The sequence below is a fragment of the Dermacentor silvarum genome, chromosome 4 (assembly GCF_013339745.2).
Source record: "Dermacentor silvarum isolate Dsil-2018 chromosome 4, BIME_Dsil_1.4, whole genome shotgun sequence".
Lineage (NCBI taxonomy): Eukaryota > Metazoa > Arthropoda > Arachnida > Ixodida > Ixodidae > Dermacentor > Dermacentor silvarum.
In genome coordinates this window covers 53,672,905-53,695,132 of record NC_051157.2, presented here as the reverse complement: position 1 = coordinate 53,695,132, position 22,228 = coordinate 53,672,905, and the positions used below count along the sequence as shown (strand labels likewise).

Genomic DNA, 22,228 nt, shown 5'->3' with positions numbered 1-22,228 from the left:
GTGCTTAAAGTTTCCCCGACTTTTCCAGGTCGCTGACACACCCTGATCATGTCCGAAAAATTGACCAGCACATCATGCAGCATTCAAAATTTCTCTTGCCATTGTAGGGAACCAGCACTGACCAGGATTCGCTACGGCAGTTTTAGTATCCTACTAAAATATGCTGCTGCCAACCGGCAGGGAGGCCATGAAAATGGTATGATATCTTGAATGATGAGGGATGCACACTTGTGCCAGTGCTTGCGAATGCCCAATGCATCTGGCCAAGCTATATCCATGGACATGCAGGTTTCGAGAAGTACATGCACTCCTACACTCTAGCACGCCGGTTCGCTGTCAGGTCACAAGCTGGACACATAGGCCTCAAGATAAGTGCTAAATTTGCCAATACGAAACTGCAGCATGTTACACGAAAACGAGTTTCCTCAGCCCACTAGGCTATGTGTTATGGTGCTGCTGTTGGCAAGCCAAGTTTCAGCGCTGGTTGCCCGTACACTGACTGGATCTAAGGGCAGGTGGCAGTGCTGTGTGAAGTACAAATAATAGCACAGGTCTGAAAATTCCTGCATCCCAGAAATCGGTTGAAAACTGCACTAGACATTTTTGCTAACAGAATACCTAGCTATACTGAGTCATGTGCAAACAAAAATTTGCTTTGCTGTAGCTGACACCACGCCGAATCCCACAATTTCAGTTTTACTATAGCAGGAGAATCCTTATTGAAATAAGCATGACCAACCAAACTTCAAAGTTACTTTGTTATATTCTATAATTTATTATATCCCCTTTCATTATATCGAAGTTCGACTGTGGTAATAATGTGGCCTGACCCCACAGAAAGTGACTACTATTACCACAGGCTATACAAAATAAATGTGTGAGCAAATGCTCTCAAAATGACTGCCTCTACATTCTTTTATGTGACTCACCTTTTCTACTGAGCTTCTCTTCACTCGCTGCAGCAATGAAAGCAGAGAGAGAAAAAGAGAGCAAGGAAAAGAGTGGGGAATTCATTCCTCTACCTCTGATAATCGGCTCACGTCTGGGACAAGTAGTTGTTATACAAAACCAAAACCAAGTGAGCGGCAAACATATCGCTCAAACATTGAAGACAATTTGGGCCCTTCAAAATACCAAAAGACACAAGTTTCCAGTGACACATTTGAATGAATGTGCCTGTGCACTAAGGCATCTGGGCACGAGTTCTTGTGCCAAGTGCAGGACCCTCTCCCTGCTCTCGGATGCGTGCCACAGAATAAGTTTGCAGAGTGTGTGGGGTAGTGAAGCTTACAATGCATGATAAAGGAAAAGTGCCACCGAGATTGCTGCTAGCCCAGACATGAAGAATTGAGCATGTGTGCTTTGGCAACACCACCTAGATAGCACAAGGCCTACGCACTCCGATCATGACGTCATACCACCTGGCCCAACTGCCATAGAATCTAATGGGGATGCTCCCGTGTAAGCAACAGTGATTTCGACGTCACCGCGCTTTCGTCACGCCAGCCTTGGCAATGGAAATTTCGGGCCAGGTAGCATGACGTCATAGATAAGAGTGCGTCTAGGTGGTGTTGGCTTTGGCTGACTGTGGTTTTCCTTTCCAGAGGGGGTGAGAGACTTCTCTAGAGAGCATAAAAGATGGCATATCTGTCAGCTGAGGGCCTTCGTTTCTTGAACATCTTTTAGAGCTGACCACTCTTGACCTGTTCATGAAAATAAATATCCAGTTTTCACTTTACGTTGACCCGACTCTGCCCGACTCTCTTCGGTGATTGACCTGGTCGTGCTCCTGGTCACTGGGCCGATGCTACCCCCTGGGGCTGAGATGCTTCCCTTGCAACACCCTGTTCGCACCACTGCAGTGTTCTCCATCGTGTATACAGTCAACGTCTGATTTTTTAAACTCCCTAGGGACCATGAAAACGAATGAAAAATCGGGCAGCCCATAGCCCGAAAAAACAAATGCATGCCTTTAACGGCCCTCAAAGGCTCAAATCACCACAGCCACATCAAATAGTTTTAAAGGCCTTCCAGTCCAATTATTAGGTGTCTCGATGCTCATACAGTGACAGGAGACGGTGGGGTGGGTGCACGTGTATGTAATTAAGGAAGACACTTTATGTCCAGTGACAGTGGTCACTGTGCACTCTTGATATGCTTCACCACAATACATTATGTATGCTTGACCGCTTAACTATGCTGTATTGAGGCGAAGCTGACTTTCGAGAACTGACATTATTCAACACTTTAGATCCTTGCCGTACTTTCTGCGCTTCGATGCCATCGGTGAGATGACGACGCCATTGCTGACAGCAGCAAATCCTTTAAGGAAAAACACGCCACTGCAGCAGTTAGGCCTAACGACCACCATGGCTGCCAGATAATCCAAATGGTGGCGGTGGTGGCTTTAGTTAATGCCATTTCGGACCGGCGCTCATGGCAAAAAGTCCGAAAAATCTGGCACTGATATTTCAGACGTCCTTATACATTGGCTCTATGGGGCATGTGGCACAAGGTGTTCGAATTATTCACCCTTTTCTCGGCGCTATCGTGGGCGCTGCCATGTTTGATCACGTGGTGACGCGTCCATTGCTTGCCTCAGCTGCCCCCGTTGTCTCCGTGTTAACAATACAAGCGCGTGACGCCGGTGCGGTGCAGCAAACCTCCGTTTCGACGCATATCGTAGGCAGTGACTGTGTGGACGATACGAAGCTTTGCTCACCGCTTTAGAGGACATTTAAGTGCTTTCAGAGCTCATTACGCCTTGTCCAAACAGTGCAAACAGCATATACGGTGCTTGTACTAAAAGCGGGGCTAGAAATGTATTCCAAGCTGTCCAAACTTTCCGCTTATGAATTGAATCAGGATCAGTGTGCTCTTCGTTCTTTATTTGGCAAACATTTTGAAGCAGCGGCTTTTCCTGTTTCTGACTCAGTAAAGTTCCTCAGTGCAGCCCTATCTGATTGGTTATTTTCAGCCTAATCGCTCGTGGGTGTGCTCTGCTGCGATAGATTTGTTCTTGCTGCACAAAAAGCTTGGAATGTAAATGGTCTGTACTTTGCGGTAGCTTAATTTGTAGCAAAGACGTATTATCGCTAATCCCTTGCTTACTCTGTGGACCGTCACGAAACGTTCAGCTTTCAACATTTGTGTCTTGTCGGTGTAGTCTCCGTCACTCATGCTTCGGCACATTGATTCAAGTGTGCGCCCATTCACTTATTATTGATACGTTGGCGATAGGGTGGTCGTAAGTTTGCGTGCGAGTTGGGGTGGATGTGTGTAGATAACGTGCGAGAAACTTACTATGCCAGTAAGTGGTGCTACTTCCTTTTGTAACGAGCGGTACTCACTCTTAAGTGCCGACGTTCCAGTCTTGAAATCCTTTCTTTGGAGGTTAGCTATACAGTGCTAGTGGATGAATTATCTTTTTTTATCCTCGAGGAAAGCAGTGCATCACGAAGGGCCGGCAACACAGGCAGTCCTTATGTAGCAGTGGTGACACATGTTTATTCCATTCCTTAATATGCGAGTCACTATTTTTGCAGCTAACTACCACACACTTCTTCCCTTTATCGTTACACATTTTGCAGCATGAAGTGGGCACAGTGCATTAGCGAAAACCCAGTTGCATTTCCGACAGCTGATAACACAGTAGCAGGGCAGAAGCAGTAATGGTTTCGGATTCGTGTGCATTCACTGAGGCAGCGTATGGCGCGTCGCCGAAAGCGCCCTCTCGTTCCTCTAGAGCAAACTGCTCCGCGAAAAGGGTAAATAAGGCACGTCCGAAAAATCGGTCGTTGACTGTACTAACAATTCCCCATAAATGCAGAACTCTCCCCCACTTGCTGGCAGACTTGTACAACATTCATCTAACACTAGACCTCCTTTAACACAAGAAACTGAAAGCTCCATTGCAAAGCTATGAGACTTGGTGATAAAAGCATGATGTAAGGTGTGGCTTGCAATCAGAAGGGATGAACAGAGTGAAAGAAAGCACCCATAGCATTACGTCTACTTTGTGTGACAGCTTGACCTTTTTATCACTGTGGTTGTTCAGGTTTGTGGAGAGTGCCAACGATGAAATTTAAGTATTTTAAAATTAAGTATTTAAGTTTTTTTTGTACCTAAAGTACTTCTTAGGTGAGTGCACTGCTCTGTAAAAAATGAGAGATTGCAGCAATGTCAAACCATTGTGCTTCTCAAGTTAAAAACTGAGCATATGACTACGTAAGGCACTATGGTAGTTGTAGCAAAGATTGACATAATGAATGTGGCCCCCACAGCTCATTTGAGGGAGGTACAGTGGCATGGGTAAGTACAAGAGAAGTTGCACCTGGCATGCAACAACAGAATTGAGAGCAATGTGGCCACAACAGCAAGAAAAAAATCCCACCGTTGTGTGCTCAGCACTAGAATGCCACACTAGGCTGCTGCAATGGGTGATAGAAGAGCAGCATAGGCTCTACAGGTCCATTTTACAAGCACTTATGTAGCTGGTGACATTAGCCTTATTCTATACAAGTATAAGTTTTCACAGAATCACTGAAAAGGCACTGGAGAACATCACCAGCATTCCCAAATGTTTACCAGCAGTCAGAAGTATTTCATACCAATTAAAGAATACTGTTCCGCTGCCTACTTTACAAGCTCTAGGAACCAAGCACCCCTGACCTGGCGTGCCAGGTAAGGTGTGCTACAAACGAAGGGTCTGCTTCATTTTTTTATTTTTTTTGCCAGTGTAAGATGCCTAAAATATAAGCATGAATGAACACTAGCTAATCCCCATTCCATGCTTTACTTAATTTTCTGCAGATCCTCTTAGCAGCTAAGTGTACCATAACGTTAAGACATGCATGCACAGCATTTCCATTTGGGCACCATATCACATGCACCAACCCCTCTCCCAAAGCCTCTTCAATTGCTCAGCTCTGCTCTACAAAGCTGCAAAGCTGCCAAACATCAAATAGTACAGTCTCTTCCTAGAATAAGAATTATTGAATGAATAAGGCACAATCTAAAGAAAGTTTACACCCTTTGTGGCTTATCTCGTCCCCAAACAACAATCGTCATCTACCATGCGTGCCTTTCTTTCTTTAATGCTGCGCGGCCGGTATTTTCTGGTCACAAATGGCATGCGCGTTATCAGCGTGACATAACATTCTTGACAGGAAAGAAGCGAACGCCGAGTTTTCAAGAAAGGAAATTCAACTAAAATGGATGACGATTACATAATTTTTTTTTAAAGTGCAGTTGTGGCACACATCTGACACCCTTACGAGCTACAGCACATGCTCCACGTCAACCTCAGAACTGGCCTTGTTTCCTATACATGAGGGTGGTTTAACAAAGCACAGGTGCCTACGAGAGACAGAAAGACAAATTCTCACAGGCCCATTGTCACGGAGCGGCATATTTTCGAATGGTTTGGACGCTGATTAACGACACGCCGAATTACGAGCGTCAAAAACATGGGCTCCTGACTGTGCAGCGTATAATGCATTCGACATCGACACGCCGAATTACGGGCGTCAAAAGCATCGTGGCCGCTCGGGCTGCCATCTCGATTCCAGACGCGACACGCCGATTATGGACCCCGAAGTGTGCATGTACGGCCACGTGGTAGTACCGGGCTCGACCTTGGCCCTTGACATTGGGAGAGAGGATAATCTGCGGTTCTTCGTCCATAGTGAAAGGGCGCGGCCAAGATTGTTGGGAGCTAAGAGAGCTGAATTCGGAGAACGCTACATAGCGGCAGTTTCCCTACCTAGGGAACTAGGGAAAGGAGAGGATTTAAGCACATGTTTTGGGCCCTGCTGATTAGTCTAGAAGCTGAACCTATGCGCTGCTGAGAAGCCGTTGGGGGGCTAGTGCCGTCCAGTATCGCCTGGGCCGCCTGGCCATGTCGGAACTCCGAGGAACTTGTTGACGTACGAGACGTCAAACCAGCGTCTGCAACGAAGCTCACGGTAGTTCGCCTCAAGTTAGCTCAACCTGCTTGAGAGAAGACGTCCAATCTAGACTCCCGGGAAACCCAGCTCAGCAATTCGCATCCACCTCGACAAGATCGGACCACCAGCATTCTTCGGGAAAGCTTTGTGCCCCGACTTCCACGGTTTATGGACTTGCTGCTGCTGCCCGGCCATGCATATGACACCATTTGTTTTCTTTTGAACTTTGATTTCTTTTGAACGTTTTTTTTGTTTACTCCCGACTCTGACTCTTTTCACTGTGCTCGCTTGCGTACGGAACGACCAACCAGCTTGTCTACCCCGTCGATCGACTTCGCGCCGACGACGAATCGGGGACAGCTGTGACACCCATAGATGGCAACTCACCTCCAACACATTGCGTACTGTGCACTCTTGTCTGGCGGTGCAAGCTCTTTTGTGGCCAAACGCTAACTTCCTAATAACTATGCATTTCCCTGTAGGCAATGTCACTCTACAAAAGATCATTCCATCACATCATGGTTTTAGCACCACAAAATGTCATAAATTGCATTTCCTTATTCCAGAGGTATTCCAATAAAAAAATTAATGCTAATAGGTGCACGTACTGGTTAAAGCTCTCTAATGATCAACGGATCCATACCTACCACAAAAGCCCATTATGCCACAACAAGGCCTCACAAAGACAACTCACCGTGGTATCATTACATCCAATGGGACGCTGCGGAGGACTGGGCGCCCAGCGGTCAGCTTCACTGTGCATTGTGGGTGTTCTCACATCTGGGGCACCCCACTGGCTCTTGGTGACTATCCCAACTGGTGCGTTGCTGGATGCTGCGCCTTTCCAGGGGGATGCAAAGTCCCCAGGTGTGGGCCTCGGTGTTGACCACGGAGAGTAAGTGGCTTCCGGAGAAGGTACAGAGTATGCGCTGCTCGTCCGCAGGTTACCCGGTGAGAAAGAAGCACACATGTCTGAAACAGAAAAAACACATAAATACACCAGTGTGCAATATTATCATCATCGGCCTATATAACCTCACTAAAAAGAGAAAGGCCTCTCCCAATTGTCTCTGGTTACCTCTGTCCTACGCGTCGGTCAACTCAACCTGTGAATTTCCTAATCTTATCAGTCCATCTAATCCTCTGCCACCCCCAACTGCATCTTCCTTGCAATCACTGCCACAGCTCGGCTGGCCGAGCATGCCTGCTCGTTTGTAACACTCCTAGCTCAGCAACACAACAACCTCTTTCTCTCAATTCCAACTAGAATATCAGTTACCCCTATCTGGTCTCTAACCTATACAGCTATCTTCCTATCTGAACGTTAGGCTTATTTTCTGTCCAGTCACCAGTTGAACAATCCTTAGCTAGCAGGCAGCATGCAGTGTGCATGTTTCTTCTAAAGGTGAGATGTCATGAGTGCGCCGATTAAAAGATAAATTACTTGCTCTCTACTCCTCTGACCTAAGGCAGCAGTGAGATGTCTGGGCATAGAACAGTGAGGAGAAAACACGAGACAAGTGCCATCGTCTTGGAACTTGTCTTGCATTCCTTAATGTGCCCCCATCTGTTATGCATTATTGAATTATTCTGCAACATGTGTGACCATCTAGCTTTTAAACCAAGGTTCTACTAAAAGGAGAGTTCCGCTTTTTGGATCTTGCGATAATGTTTCAAGAGCAGCACACCTGCCGGAGATCTAACCCGAGGTCAAAGAAGCTGCCATTCTCGTCGGCTCACTCAAGGCGTAGCAATTGCAGCTCAAATGCCCGCATCAGGTACAACACAGCTTCGAAGCTCAAGCAATGAAATTGATATAGGCAGGATTTCCAGAGCCTTTCCTTGGCAACCTGGCGGAAGTGCTTTTGAGAGTGAAAAAGGAGAGGTGCACCAAGACAGAAGACAAGAAGCTAACATTTGCAATTCCGTATGTGCACAAGGTGTCCCACAGGCTTAAGATGACGACGAGTCGTGCAGGGGTGCGTGTGCTCTTTTCCACACCCAACAAATTGCAAAAACTGTGCATAATAGTGAATTCAGATGTCTCAAAAGCCCCATCATGCATAAAGAAGTACCAGAATGTGTACGCCACCTGCACTACAGGAGTCATCTACCACATCCCTTTGTCATGCAGCCACTCTTACTACATTGTACAAACTGGGCACTGCATCAATGACAGGCTAAGACAGCATGAAAATTTTTTTAAATTGGGACTAGCAGCAACCTCTCTTCATTGGAAAGAATGCGGTTGCCCTCCTGGTTTGAGTACGCAATGCTACTTGTGAAAGTACACATTTCAATGCACAAAGGAAATCTATGAGGCCTACAGGATCACAAAGAAAGGCACAGATTGTGTAAGCACCCCTTCAATCAGTTTGTTCGATAAAGAGGCCGAATTCATAGATGGCTGCCTCCGTGTGCAGGCGAGCCCTGGCAAATGGTAGCAAGTATTCTGCAATGGCGTCATAACATCCTCCTCCTGCGGGTATATATGTTTTTAGTACGAACAACGCAATAAACACTGGCTGAAGGTCACCGCTGTCATGTGTTTGCTTCTCGTTCTGTCCTTTGCACTGTCTAAGACTCTTATAATGTACCAGCTAGCCCGAGCAACAAGCTTAGTTCTACTTGACTGTACCCGCTCAATCACTGCCACTGCTAAATAGGGAACTTTATACAACTTGAATTGGCAAAATGGGTAGCTTAAAATAAGTCTTCAGCCCAGGAAACAATTTCACTATGTCATTGTTGAACTTCAAATGACCTCCCAAGGAATGGAATTATGTAATGCTGGCCCCAAGTACCTACTTCTGAGCGCAGGCGCAATTTCCTGCTTGGAATCTGATGGTTCAGGCCAAGGTTCCTTTGGTTTATCCGCTAAGGAAAATGTGTCGATTGGAAGGTCCGGCAGTGCGCTGCTCATGGCATCCCAGGAATGGCCGAGCGGAGCGGATTTCGTCTTCAGTGGAGGCTCCACGGCAAGTCCAGCCGGCTTTTGGCCGACAACACCTGTAAATGGAAAGACAAGCAGAACAAGGTCAGTGGCTCTTGTGCAAGGCTCCAAAGACCCAAGTAGAGATCCTCATCCATGCTCAGCAGTAAGAGCTTTCCACACCCTTTTATTGTGGCAGCTTTTACAAATGGTTACAATGTGCAAAGTGCACATTGCAGGTGCACAAAGAAGATGCACATAAGAAGTAACTCAACAGCTGCACCTTTTGTGTTGCTATGGATGCTATACTTTTCATTCCTAGGTGAAAAATGTTGCTTAAGCATTTGAGCAACTGGGAATGGCCTTTGATTTAATGGGACAGGGTACCTGCCATGTCCCGTATTTACTCGCATAATGATCTCACTTTTTCCCCGAAAAAAGTTGTGCTAATTGTGCAATGTTCCTTATGCGCGGTAAAATTTTTAGCTACCTTTTTTCCACGACCACTTATAAAAAGTAGGAGACACATGGACGATTCGGCATTTGATACAGCGTCCAAAGTGCCGGATCCGAAACGGCAAATCGTACCACATGTCTCCTACTTTTGTCGAACTTAAAGATAAAAAAAATATCAGTTGTGAGCGAGTGCGAGTGGTATGTGTTCCTTTTCTTTATCTAGTGTCTTTATTGCACGTTTTCTAATAACATTACGTTCAATGGCGACAGGGCCGGGGATTCATCGGGAGTATACTTAAACCGGAGTTACCTATTAAGCAGGTACATATTAATAAAGTTTTACTGTACCTAGGAATCAAGCTTAAAGGGAACACCAAATTAGTATGCCAGCACTTATTACAGCTCAGTTGTATTATATAAAGGTCTGAAAAATATTTTTTTTAACAATAGAATTTCTGTTGAATAAAATCAAGTGCTTTTTTGACTCCGAAACAAATGAATCAGTAATGTTCAGCTGTACTGAATACACATGAGGTTATCAGCGTAATAGTGGACCTGTGTTCTGCAGCAATTTTTTTATTTACAGCATAGAAAGTTTTGCTTTCCAGTTTTTCTCCGAAAACAGAAGGGCTATCCCAACTTTACAGCAAGTGGGTTATTGTAAGGCCAATCTGGATGACAGACAAAAGGACCATGCATCACGTGACTCGATCACAACTACACGTGTAGCCGGTGCTGACGGTAAAGAGCAGGCGCTGTCCGCGCCATTTCATTGTCAGGTTTGGCTCGATTTGCCACCAGTCAAAGACTGTGAAATCTGGAAGTTCACAGCAAATTCCCGCGAAGCTATTCAATAAGCACCAGCTACATACTCATCACCACAATAACATTTTCTATTTTTGGTTTGGTTTCTTGCCTTCTGGGCCTCTTTTGTAGCTTGCTGTGTAGCCCTATTGGCGATGCAAAGTAAACGGTGGTCAATGTAATGTAATCCCTACACTAACCAGCCTCCTGGCAAAATTCCGAATGACTTAAACACATTACATCGGACAGTGCTGTCATCATTAAATGTGAGAGCAACATCCAGGGTGGCTATTTCTAATGGCTCAAGTACAGGCGAAAGAAGCTTGAGCGCACTGTAGTGTTGGCTAGTAGCTGAACACTCTCACCGCAGTTTGCAAACATAGCTTTCTGCAACAGCAGCACGTACATAAAATGCCAATATCAAGCAATGTGCATAGACATCATTAGTAAAATGTCACCATTATCCTATCTATGCATGGTGCAAATGGACGATTTGCGAAAATCCGTGAGCAGGCTTTTTGCCTTTACCAATATGGCTGTGTTCCGCTAGCAGCGCGATTAGGCCGAGATGCGCATTTTGAAAGCTTGGACGCTGCCGGGACTGGACAGCAGCAGGAATGATGTCAACATCCTACATGTTGACACTTCAATTACAATTCTAGCCAGAAGTCCGCCATCTTGGTTATGTGAAAGGCGTGTGGTGAAGCGTACTTGCAGGTTTTGCATATCATCTACTGAGTGAGCTTTGAAGACGAACTGGTTGTGGATGCTGTGCCTGGCATTGAGCCCCACTGCCAGGGATCCGTTACTGTGATGGGTCAATGCATATAGTTTGCCGCAAAAGCAATGCTTCTCAAAGATCTTCCTTGATCTGCCTATCTCATGAGATCTGAAATTGCAGGTTGCATACTAGAAACTAATCACTCTGTGTCATGGTATAAAATGAAACAACCGTGCACATAAACAAAATGCTCCAGGTAATATAGGCAGTATTTAGGGGGCCTCGACTAATGGCTTTTTCATTGTTAAGATGAACGCTTAAAATCCCGCTAATCTTAGAAAAATTGCCCGTCGCTTTTTGAAAAATTTTAATGCGACTAGCATTCTTACGGTACTTCACACAGTCTTTGGGGCCTGCCTATACATGTCTCTACCCCTTTTCCTGCCAACCTGGGTCAGTGAATAATCCATGGTCGAATGGGTGGTGTATCATGCTGCTGTGCTGAGGGAACAGGGTTCGAAACAAAGCCGTAGGAACAACTAGGGTCACTGGGTACGTGGCAGGCAGCTGCATAGATTTCAGAAGAAGTGAATTTTTGGCACAAAGAGCTCACTGAGACGGAAATAAACTAATTCTTGTTCAGAAAAGAGTGGGCAGTTCAAACTGCGCGAAAATAATATATTGTCGCGTATACCCTGCTGTAGAAAACACGCTGAATGAGGATCCAGGCAAGCGTAAGCGTCGACGGGCGATGCCGAGACGAACCTTGTTCTCTTCTTCAGTCCCCTTGCTGTGCCACACCATGTGGCAATATATATATATTTTTCACAATTTTGTCTACCCTGTATGCATAGGTGTATGCAATGGTTGTATGCATAGGTTAACTTAAAGGTGCGAGTTAATGCCAAAGGGCGTCAGTAGACTTGAATACAAACGTGAGTGAGTACTGTGGAGATTGTGTTTGCCCATTTCATTGCAGCGCCATAGCGCAGCATGTTTTGGGCATCGGGATGCTACTTGCGGCGCTCTAGTGGAGACCGATTGATCATCTCTTCTTTGAGCATACGCAATACATACAGCTGAGCTGATTGTCCACGATGGGCTCAAATCCTCGGACCTCCATGGTGGTCTAGCTGACCCCATTGGAGCACCATTATAAGAGGGGAGGAATACACATTTATTCAAGAAAAAAAAAAAAAAAATAAGGATACAGGCTTGCTTGTTTCTACATGAATGAAATACCCATTCGTGTGAGTACGTGAGTATGAATGTGACTGAGTACTTATGGTTGCATGCGTGCATGTGGGCAGGTCTGAAGAACAATTTTTTTTTCTCTTGTTGGCTTTTTTTTTTTTCAATGCCGGTGTTTCTTGAGGTCAAAAAGTATGAGAGCCCATGATTCGGAGCCTCAACTCACCAGGGCTGCGGCTGGTGGGAAGTGCAGCAGGACGAGGCGGGCTGCCTGGTGCCCTCGATTGCCTGGCTGAGCTGGAACCAGCCACAGCCGCAGAGTAGCTAATTGGGCGGCTCATCCGTGTGCTCTTTTGCTGAAGGGCAAAGTTTTCCGTCTGCCTGGCTATTTCTGCCAATGCATCATCTGCAAAGTACACAAAAGAAGTTCTTGCATGGAGCGTACATCAGGGCAGAAGCACCACAAGAGAGAGAGAGAGGTCCTTGCTTTGTTTACACTACATAAGAGAAGCAAGCTACTAAAGATATAAAGGACCACGAAAGTTACTGAAGGTATCCAGGGATTAACTGCTAGAACAGTACCAAGGTGCCATAATTGCATTCCTGCTTAATAAAATGGAAATAATGTGATAGAATAACTGAAAAGGCATTGATGGGGGCTGCACCCACAAACTCCACAATCCATCTTTACCACTGTCACAAACCTTACACAACAAAATTGTATTCTAAAATTAGTGCAGTGCCATGCCATGAAAACAAAATAAGAGACGAGGGCAAGTCTGTGGGCTGACTGCCCATGAAGACATGGATGTTCAGAAAGTCTACTGGCAGCCGAAGAAATCAATAGCCCACTATAACTTTTACAACTCACGGTCCTTTCTCAAAACAGTTCTGAAAACGCTGAATTAATGTTCCCCTACAACTAAAAGCACTTAAATTTACCTCATGCCTTTCATGTTTTAAATAAACGCTGTGACTTTCATGCAACTTCTTTAACCAGCCCGACTTCCACATTTGAATTCAGCTTAATGTATAAAAACAAAATTGGTGCTTCCATTGTCTTCCGAGACTTCGTGTTAATGGTATAGGCTCATTGTACTTCTGCAATAAGGTGCAGTGCTTTCATATAGCTGGTCATTCGGCAGCATTACCGTAAAATGGAGTGGAAAGAAAAAAAGCTAGACATGCACAAAGCTGTGTATGTCTAGGCCGGTGTTTTTAAAGTTGTTTTTAAAGTATTTCCAGGGTCCTTCAATACTTTTCTTCTGGTCACGAAAATCCCACATAACACAATGGGAGCGCTTTATCTAGCGAGTGCAGTGGGCACACCGCGACACTGGCGTCAATAGAAGGGCATCGAAGTAGACGTCAGTGCCACAGGCGTTCTGTGCGTACGCCCACGTTTGCGCAAGGATCGACTGCCATGGCATGCAAACACTGTCGGCACAATGTGGAAATCGCCACCCCGTTTCTGTACAGTGCTAAAAAATGTAATCGAAATGCGGCCGCCGTGGCTGGGATTTCATCCCGTGACCTCGTTCCCATAGCCACTAAGCAACCATGACGAGTCAACAGTGTAAACTATCAAGTTACAAGAGAATAAAAAGCTCCCCTGCCCACTTTTCCAAGATCACAGCCTCATTTCTGAAGTTTCTAAGGACAATGATGGTGACTGCTGACACTTGCACGCTTGGCTTTTTGCTGCAATGGCAACAGTCTCAGCACTCTCCTCCCAATGTGGTGTCAGCAGATGATGGAACTGAAGTGCTGGTAGCCAGATTAGCATAAAGGAAATTTCCTTCCGGCTATTCGCAGTATGCTAGACCACAAATTTCTTCGTTCTGGACCTCCTAGGGCATTAATATAGTGCATTAATTAGTGCCGTGCATTAATATTGAAGGGTGTGACACTATGTTTACAACGACTGACAGATAATTCGGACACTAATAATTCGGAAATGCTCAATTATTCAGACAGCTTCGAGGCACTGCCATTGGCCCCATAGACTTAATGTAAACACCTTACAGCACGCCATTCGATAATTCGGATACCGCTTGCATGGCTACATGCTAATTTGGCCATAGAGTCAAGCAGGAATAGGAATATTTTTGTTTAATACATTGCTGGCACCTTCCGGAAGCCGACTGCAGCGAAGCCTAGCCAATGAAGTAGTCACTGACTGCGCCCGAACCAAGGTACAAGCCAAGTCAATTAACAAAGTTGTAATGCCTGCATTTATTTGCGATTTGTCGTGCGAGTTCCGAGCCTCGTGTGTTTGGTCCTTTACATGTTATATAGCGACACAATCCTTGGCAATTTAATTGATTGCTATTACGCAATTCTGTCATTCAGAATTGTCAAGCAGCTTCAAACAGTGCCAACTACACTCTCAATGTTCTTGCCAACAAGGGTACCAAGGGCTGACGAATGAAAATGACTGTTGCAAAGAAACCTGTGATAGTTTGGCTAATGGGAGATTCTATGCATGTATTGACTATACATTTACCTGTGGCGACAGCGTGACAATGGTCAAAATATGGACTGATCAGGTTGCAGTAAAGCATATGTGTGTGCAGCAACATACTAACGAGCTTTTTTGGCCACCAGTGGAATAAAATAATTTTGTGTTTCATGATGATTTCTAGGTAATCACTGAAATATTTGACGCTGTCTTTGTTACGATTAACATTTTGAATTAGCTTTTTATTATTATATGTTCTTTATCAGTTTTCTAGTGTATTAACACAGGTCCTGCCTACGGTTTGACACCTTTGGGCCTCCTTCTGCATAAATACCTGTATTGTATTCTTTTATTATACCACTAATACAGATTGATTGATTGATTTCCTGGCAAATTCAATATTTCAGACTTCTGAATATTCGGGCATTTAGGTAGTTCTCGTCAAATCCAATTATAGTGGTGCCATGGCGACTGTGCACATGAAAAATAGCTCAGTACGAAAGCAGACGACTGTAAACCACAGCAGTGTAGCATCTGGGCCTGTATACTTGGTTGATCACTTTAGAGGTTTCCTTCCCTTATGTGTGACATCATGCTCAGCAGGTTTTCTTACTGGAGCAATAAAAACGCTGCCAATGGTGCATTTAATCATTATGCACCAAGAGTGATGCTATTTCCAAAAGGGATACAAAAGTGATGCTATCCTTGAAAGTGATACACCAAGAATACAGCCCCCAGTATTGTCTGTTTTGCATCAGCACCTCTCACTGAAAAGGGCCCCGTTTCTGTTAGATTATATATCTAAAACACTTCAATTAATAATCTCACAAGTTGATGCATTTGTGGGGCATAAAGGTAGCTCCAAGAATGGCTGCCACTGCTACAGTGTAACAAGCTATTCAAAACTCTGAATGCACCTACTCACCTGCGGCACACCTAGCTTCCTTTGGCGAATCCCATAGCGGAGGTGGTGAGCTTCTCCTCAAGTGCGATTCAGGCTCACTCTCAAATGAAGAAGACCGTGCTGCACAAAATATTTTGTCCAAGATCATCCAATGAAAAGGCACAAAAGAAAGGTACTGTAGCTTGCAATTTCGGATGCAAGCAACAATGAGGTACTACTAAATATGGAGCTAAACTGGCCTGTTTCTTCGACAAATTGACTATAGTATAAGAGCCCTATTTACTAACACGCAGACTTTAATCTCAAAAGGCAACATTCTATCTAAGCAACATTCATGTGGAAGAATGTTTTTGAAAGCCCCTTGGTAGATCAGAACTATTTGGCCATAACAAAATTCCTGCAGTGCCTGTTTAAAGGTGGACACATATCTTACACAGCACAATATTCTGTCAGATTTGACATAGCATAACGCCCACACATGCTAAACCTTACTTCCATGGCAAATGCTACTAATGATAACAAGTGAATGTGCAGCCATTTCTGAGTTTCGTTTCAAAGTGCCACTAAATGAAGGTGGGGGGAGGAAGTAGTGAACTATATCCTCTCTGGATCTACCTAACCAAAGGAGCACCGCTGCTGCGCTTGAATGTGACCTCCATTGTTTACAGTTCGGCGTGTCATCTTTCATCTTGAAGACCATCACTCTTGATGAGGATCTCACGATAACACAGAGACAAGAATTTTTTTCCCCCTGCCACATCGCGCATTGACCATAAGGCAATGCACTGCGCACCATAAACGGCATCTTCATGCAAATAAAGTGGAGGATGCAGAAAAGTTTTTTTTCACAGACAAATGTCACATGTCACTCGTGCTGCAAAATGGTCTGCGAAATCGATATACCGATTGCAATGCTAAGCCTAAATGCCCACATTGCCCAGCAAAGCAGCAGTGCCCCTTGCGCGCATCAGAACACTTGTCATGTGTTTTTGTTGTGAAACCAACGTGCAGTGCAATAACAAAGTGGCCTGTATCAAAACTGTTCCGCGCAGACACCAACGCACCTGAGCCACAAATTATGTGTGATAACGTGCCGCACCTGACCGTCACAATATGCCATTTAATTAAAAGGCCAATATCGTCATAGGTCAATGTCAATGCAGAAAAACAGGGTGGGCTCAGATTCGTTCCAACCACTCGCAGAACTCTAAGATGTCATTCTCCCGCAGAACCCAGTATGAGAACACCTGGGCTAGGCACATCACAAAAGCATTTTTAGCTGCTGCTGTAGTAAAACTTAATCTAAATGACATTGTCAAGTTGAGGTGCAAATTACCTTTCATTTTAATTTCAGCTGCTTTCCTGAGTTCAGTGGATAGCCTTAAGACTTCAGGTCGCGGTACATGTGGTTCTTTGGTTTCTATGCTTGTCTTCGGCTTGTAAGGCAGCTCCAATGTGCTAAAAAGTGGTACGCAAAAAAATAAAAAGAGCATGCAGTTAGAAAAAGTGCACAAGAAGTTGCATAAATCAAACTGCAGCATTTGAACCAGTATAAAACAGCTACAGACTTCACTAGAAACTGCAAGATGGTTCTCCATACATCTCAAACCAGCCAACAAAATGGATGACATTTTAAAGTTGCAAGTCAACATTCAGGTTTCCCACCTTAAACTCGGATTATTAAAAAAGCCTTCATGTCATAACACAAGATGTTACATTCAAAAAGCTTCTAATCAAATTAACCATAAAGCATTCACAAAAATCCAAGATCAGCTAGAAGTTTACTCTCCTCAATGGAAGCTGGCTACAAAAGCCATAGCTGATTTAGGTAATCAGTGCTACCCAACTTTCACTCAATATTCAGTTAAGAGACTGAGGGGTAAGTATTTTGAATCACAACCAAAGTTAAATCGACACAATATACATGCAGGTTGTCACGAAATAAAACTCAAGATGCTCAATTGGCAAGGAGAAGACATGAGAATACCCGAAGGAAATGTTAATGTTTCGTAGAAATGTCCAAATACATAAAGAATAAGGATATTCAACGAAAAGAAAGACAATATTTTGCGGAAATGTTTTCAGCAATGGGTTAGTTGCTTGTGGGCTGCGGCAATACCAGGCAGAACATTGGAAGCAAGCTTCACCCGAAGCCACCTTTGGCTTTGTTTGAAATTTGCACAGACAGTTCTCGTCGAATGTGAAACAGAGGTGTACATTGCATTTTCTCGACATTACCTTTGGGATACCAGTAAAGCCAGGAATTATTCATCAGTCTTTCCCCTCTTACCGTGCTATCAATAGAAATTGAGTTGTGCGCCAAACTTCTTCTTCCTCATCTTCTGTACCTGGCTGTAATCCATCAATGACATTTGCTGCCTATTACTCAGTGTTGGCCAAAGACATTTAGCTAGAAACTCCATACTCAGAATCGAAACTAAACAAGAAAATACTTTTCTGGTGTGTTGCCTGGAAGCAACACTTGTCCATAAAGGCTTAACATGACACATGTAGACAAAGAGGCAAGGTAATGCAGTGCAACTTGCTACAGGCTTGCCTTTCACACGTACAGTTGAACCCGCTTATAATGAACATGATAGTTCCACGAAAAGTAATCGTCCTATCACTGTTATAAGATGTGAACTCTTCAACATGTGCAGAAACTGACACTGAAGCTGGTGTCAGTAATTAAGATTCAACGCCGCTCCGGTTTGAAAATCGAATTTCGAGTATCTTCATTTTTGTTTCTGGCATCTTTCTACACGTAGATGCAAGTTTTCCTAACAAGAAATGTCCGATGGTTACGATACTCTCTAATGCGAAATCGGAGCGCAGCTGCATACATGTTTTCATTTTGCGATATATTGAGGCAAAGAATTTCAGACTGAAATCCCTGCACCAACTGGCAGTGGGCAAGTGCCATCAGTGCCTTTGCAGAGGGAGGGTCAGTATGGAAACGCTGGGATAATGAGCAGCATCGGAGCCAGCTGTGGAATACACCGACAAACACGCGAGCAGTGGCACAAGTGTGTTCGTGCGGTTACGCAGAGGGATGCCGACGAGCCAATTGTGGAAGAAGGTGACGACGAATGCACAAGCAGTGGCACAAGTTCATTTGCATGGTTACGCCGACGCTCAACCTAGGAACAGGTGTGTAAGAGCTGCGCTCTAAAACATGCCTAATTCGTGTGTAATGTCAATCTGGCAATCTAAAGAATAAAATTCAGCATCGTCGCTCTTTCGAAATACAGTCAATTTCTGTTAATTCGACGCTGACAGACCGATGAAAGTGAGTTATCTGGCGGATCGAATTAAACAAGAGGCAGAACGAACATTAAAACACATCGCTGATTAACTTGGCAGTACAGTGAAATTTCAATAATACTAAATCTCTTAATTCGAATTAACGAATAATTCGAACTGCTCTGCTGGTCCCGGCAAAGTCCTATGTACAGCAGAACCTCGTTTATACGGTATCGGGGAAAAAAGACAAGAGAAAAGAAGAATGCGAGAAAAAAAGTATAAACCAAGAAAACGTATGGACTGAAGTCGCTAAAAAATGTGACATTAAACTGTAGTTGAGATCTATATAATGTGACGCGTTGCACAAATAGACCGATCCCACCGACCGATCTGCGCATGCGCCGCTTTTCCGGAATTAGCACTGCCACCATCTTGGTTGTAGTCAACTGGTCAACCACACCACTGCAGTCCGCGCTCGTTGAGTACTGCGCACGAGCTTCCCAGACATCTCTGCGACTCCACCGCCCGAGAAACAATCGTCATGTATTTTAAGAAATTACATCGGCTGTTCTGCAGCTTGCGAGATGAACGTTGAAAAGTGCCTGCTGCTCTTTCATTTCGGTTGTTACCCGCTGATTACACGTTGAGTATCATATTTGTTCGAGCTTTGTATGTAGTACATGCTGATGTACGGGGTCGTTTTGAGTTACTATTTTTGCGCACGTGCATCTCGGTGACTGCAACGTTATGTTTGCTTAGCGACGGACATAATAGGATTTGTATACCTGTTGGAGACAGGTTTGAAATGCGGCGCCAAAACTTTCGTTCCCTACTTATCTACATGGGTTTCGCGCACGACTTGCAGCCTTCAGTAACAGCGATATCTAGAAGTTTAGAAGTTGTTAAGTAAGCTAGGCGGCGTTTTTAACATAAAAACGCCAATAGCCAATCATCGCCAAGTCATCGATAGCCAATCAATAGCTAATCGATAATTGATCAATAATCAATAAATTCCGGAAAATTCTGGGGATGACTTGGTAGTGCTTAGCCTAGCCCAAATACGTAGCCAATACCTTGCGATAGCCAATCAATAGCTAATCGATCAATAATCAATAAATTCCGCAAAATGCTGGACATGACTTGGTAGTGCTTAGCCTAGCCCAAATACGTGGCCAATACCTACGATAGCCAATCAATAGCTAATCGATAATCGACCAATAATCAATAAATTCCAGAAAATGCTGGGCACGACTTGGTAGTGCTTAGCCTAGCCCAAATACGTGGCCAATACCTTGCGATAGCCAATCAATAGCTAATCGATCAATAAATTTCTGGAAATGCTGGGGATGACTTGGTAGTTCTTAGCCTAGCTCAAATACGTTGCCAATACCTTGCGATAACCAATCGATAGTCAATCGATAATCGATCAATAATCAATAAATTCCGGAAAATGCTGGGGATGACTTGGTAGTTCTTAGCCTAGCCCAAATACGTGACCAATACTTTGCGATAGCCAATCTATAGCTAATTAATAGCTAATCAATTATCAATCAATAATCGATAAATTCCGCAAAATGCTGCGGATGACTTGGTAGTTCTTGGCCTAGCCCAAATACGTGGCCAATACATTGCGATAGCCAATCAATAGCTAATCGATAATCGACAAATAATTTTTAAATTCCGGGAAATTTGAGTACACGGGTGTTTTCGCATTTTGCCCCAATCGAAATGCGGCCGCTATTCGTCCCCGTATTCTCACGCTATGTATTACCAGTACCACCTATTAATCCGTTGGATCCACGTCTCTCGAAGCTTTCGCTCTTTAGGAAACACATAAAATCCGAAGCCTTTGCCTTTGTCCCTTGTGTGGTTGTTGTACCAGCCAGGAACGCAGCAGGTCAATCCTCCCATCGCACGATGGCTCTACACGAACCATAAAAATTGCCAAAAATCGTTCGGAAACAGAACGCACAGGCACTCCGGGCGGCTGGAGCGGCCGGATGACTACAAGTACCAGCATGCACCGCGGCAGCGGTGGCGTCGTGAAACTGGCTGGTGGGATCGGTCTATTGCTTCAGCGCAAGGCGCCGACGCGTGCCGAGCTAATGAGGCTCTGAACAGCCAGAGACGCGCGTTGTCGTTTTAGCTTCGTCAAGCTTATGTTTGCGCTCCTCAAATGGACGTTTTCAGAAATGCGCGTGCACCGTCAGCGACAGCGGAGGCGCAAGGCACTGCGAGAGAAAAGAGCGTCGAGCCTGCAGGGAAGGTGAACAGGCAAGTCTCCAGCGGTGGCCAGCACTCTGACTTCCCATACTGCCTTGTGGCCGCTGCTGATGGTGCAAATGCATTTCTGGAAAGGTACATTTGGCCTGGGTCAGCAGCTCCTTACTTAGAGCAGAGCATCTTGGTGGGAATTTTGATCTGCGCATTGGGCGCGAATCGTGGTGGCATGAGATGAGACTCATGTCACGTTGATGCATATCGAGGCGAGACACATGCCGGCGACCCGTGACTGATGTAGTTTTTCTATGGCATAGTGTTTTAAGCCGTGACAGGACACTGAAATGAAATAGAGCTGGTGGAAGACGCAGGAATACGATGCCTATGATGCCACCACAGCAAAACATTACACTTCATGCTGCCTGCAGCATGGAACGGTGGAGTGTTTGGGCAGTACCTATTAAAACCGTGCAGTTTGCTTCTAACGGCACTACGCCTCACATGCTATGAAATGGATAGGTGAAGATGCATATCGCAATAGAGTTGGCGGCGATAGCTGTGAATGTGGCGTGCGATGACCCAGGAGCAGATATGCTGATGCCAGAATAGAAAATTGAGTGCATGTCAGCGTTTTCGCATGAGATGGGTGGGCAAGTATTGTGGGGAAGCTGCTGCGGTGACCAGCTTCTACCCACTGTCGAACCCACTTGACTCCTATGTCTGAACAGCAAAAGAATGTAAATGTTGTTTGAAAAGCAATAACAATATTCAAGTGTAACGAAAATTCCTTTGTTATAACCGACAATTCTTATAACCGGGTTGCACGAAAAAAGTCTAAATAGGGGGATGGCAGAGCTGTTGTGAGAAAACTATAATAGCGGGGAGGCCAGTGCCCCTTCCTACCATCTTCCCCCATCTGGCTGCTCATTGTGTTGACTGGTTTAACTGTTTAACTCTGCTTCCTGCGCTTCTTCGATCGCGTGTAACAAGCCACGGCTGTCTACACATTCAAGATTGGCACTGCTATAACAACTGCAAAGTGGGGTCACGTGTGGCAAGTGACTTGCAAGTTCCACTGAGGCCTCACTTTGGTGGCCTCAGAAGGGGCCTTTTAGAAAATGCGAGAAGGTTGCCGCCACAGCCTCTCAGCTTGAGAAATCCAGCAGAAATGCTGGGGCAAGATCGCCACAAGCATCTCACCACGTACATCTCACTGGCTTGCATAAGAAAACCCCATGTCCGCCAGCTTGCTCGCTTTATGCGAAGCTTGCCAACATCCTTCTCTTGCGAAAGTCCCTCGGGAAAACGAAGCCCTAGAGGGACTGAATCACCTGCAGGACCTCCTGTG

The 22,228-nt window shown here is 44.9% G+C and overlaps 1 protein-coding gene across 1 annotated transcript in view; it reads right to left on the bottom strand.

The window, feature by feature from the left end:
* Nucleotides 1–22,228, bottom strand: part of LOC119450047 (transmembrane protein 131-like) — an 87,792-nt gene that overhangs the window by 9,141 nt on the left and 56,423 nt on the right. Inside the window, 6 exon segments of the mRNA XM_037713401.2 lie at nucleotides 930–956; nucleotides 6,643–6,920; nucleotides 8,757–8,957; nucleotides 12,279–12,458; nucleotides 15,439–15,537; nucleotides 16,754–16,875. Coding sequence (XP_037569329.1) covers nucleotides 930–956; nucleotides 6,643–6,920; nucleotides 8,757–8,957; nucleotides 12,279–12,458; nucleotides 15,439–15,537; nucleotides 16,754–16,875 — 907 coding nt within the window.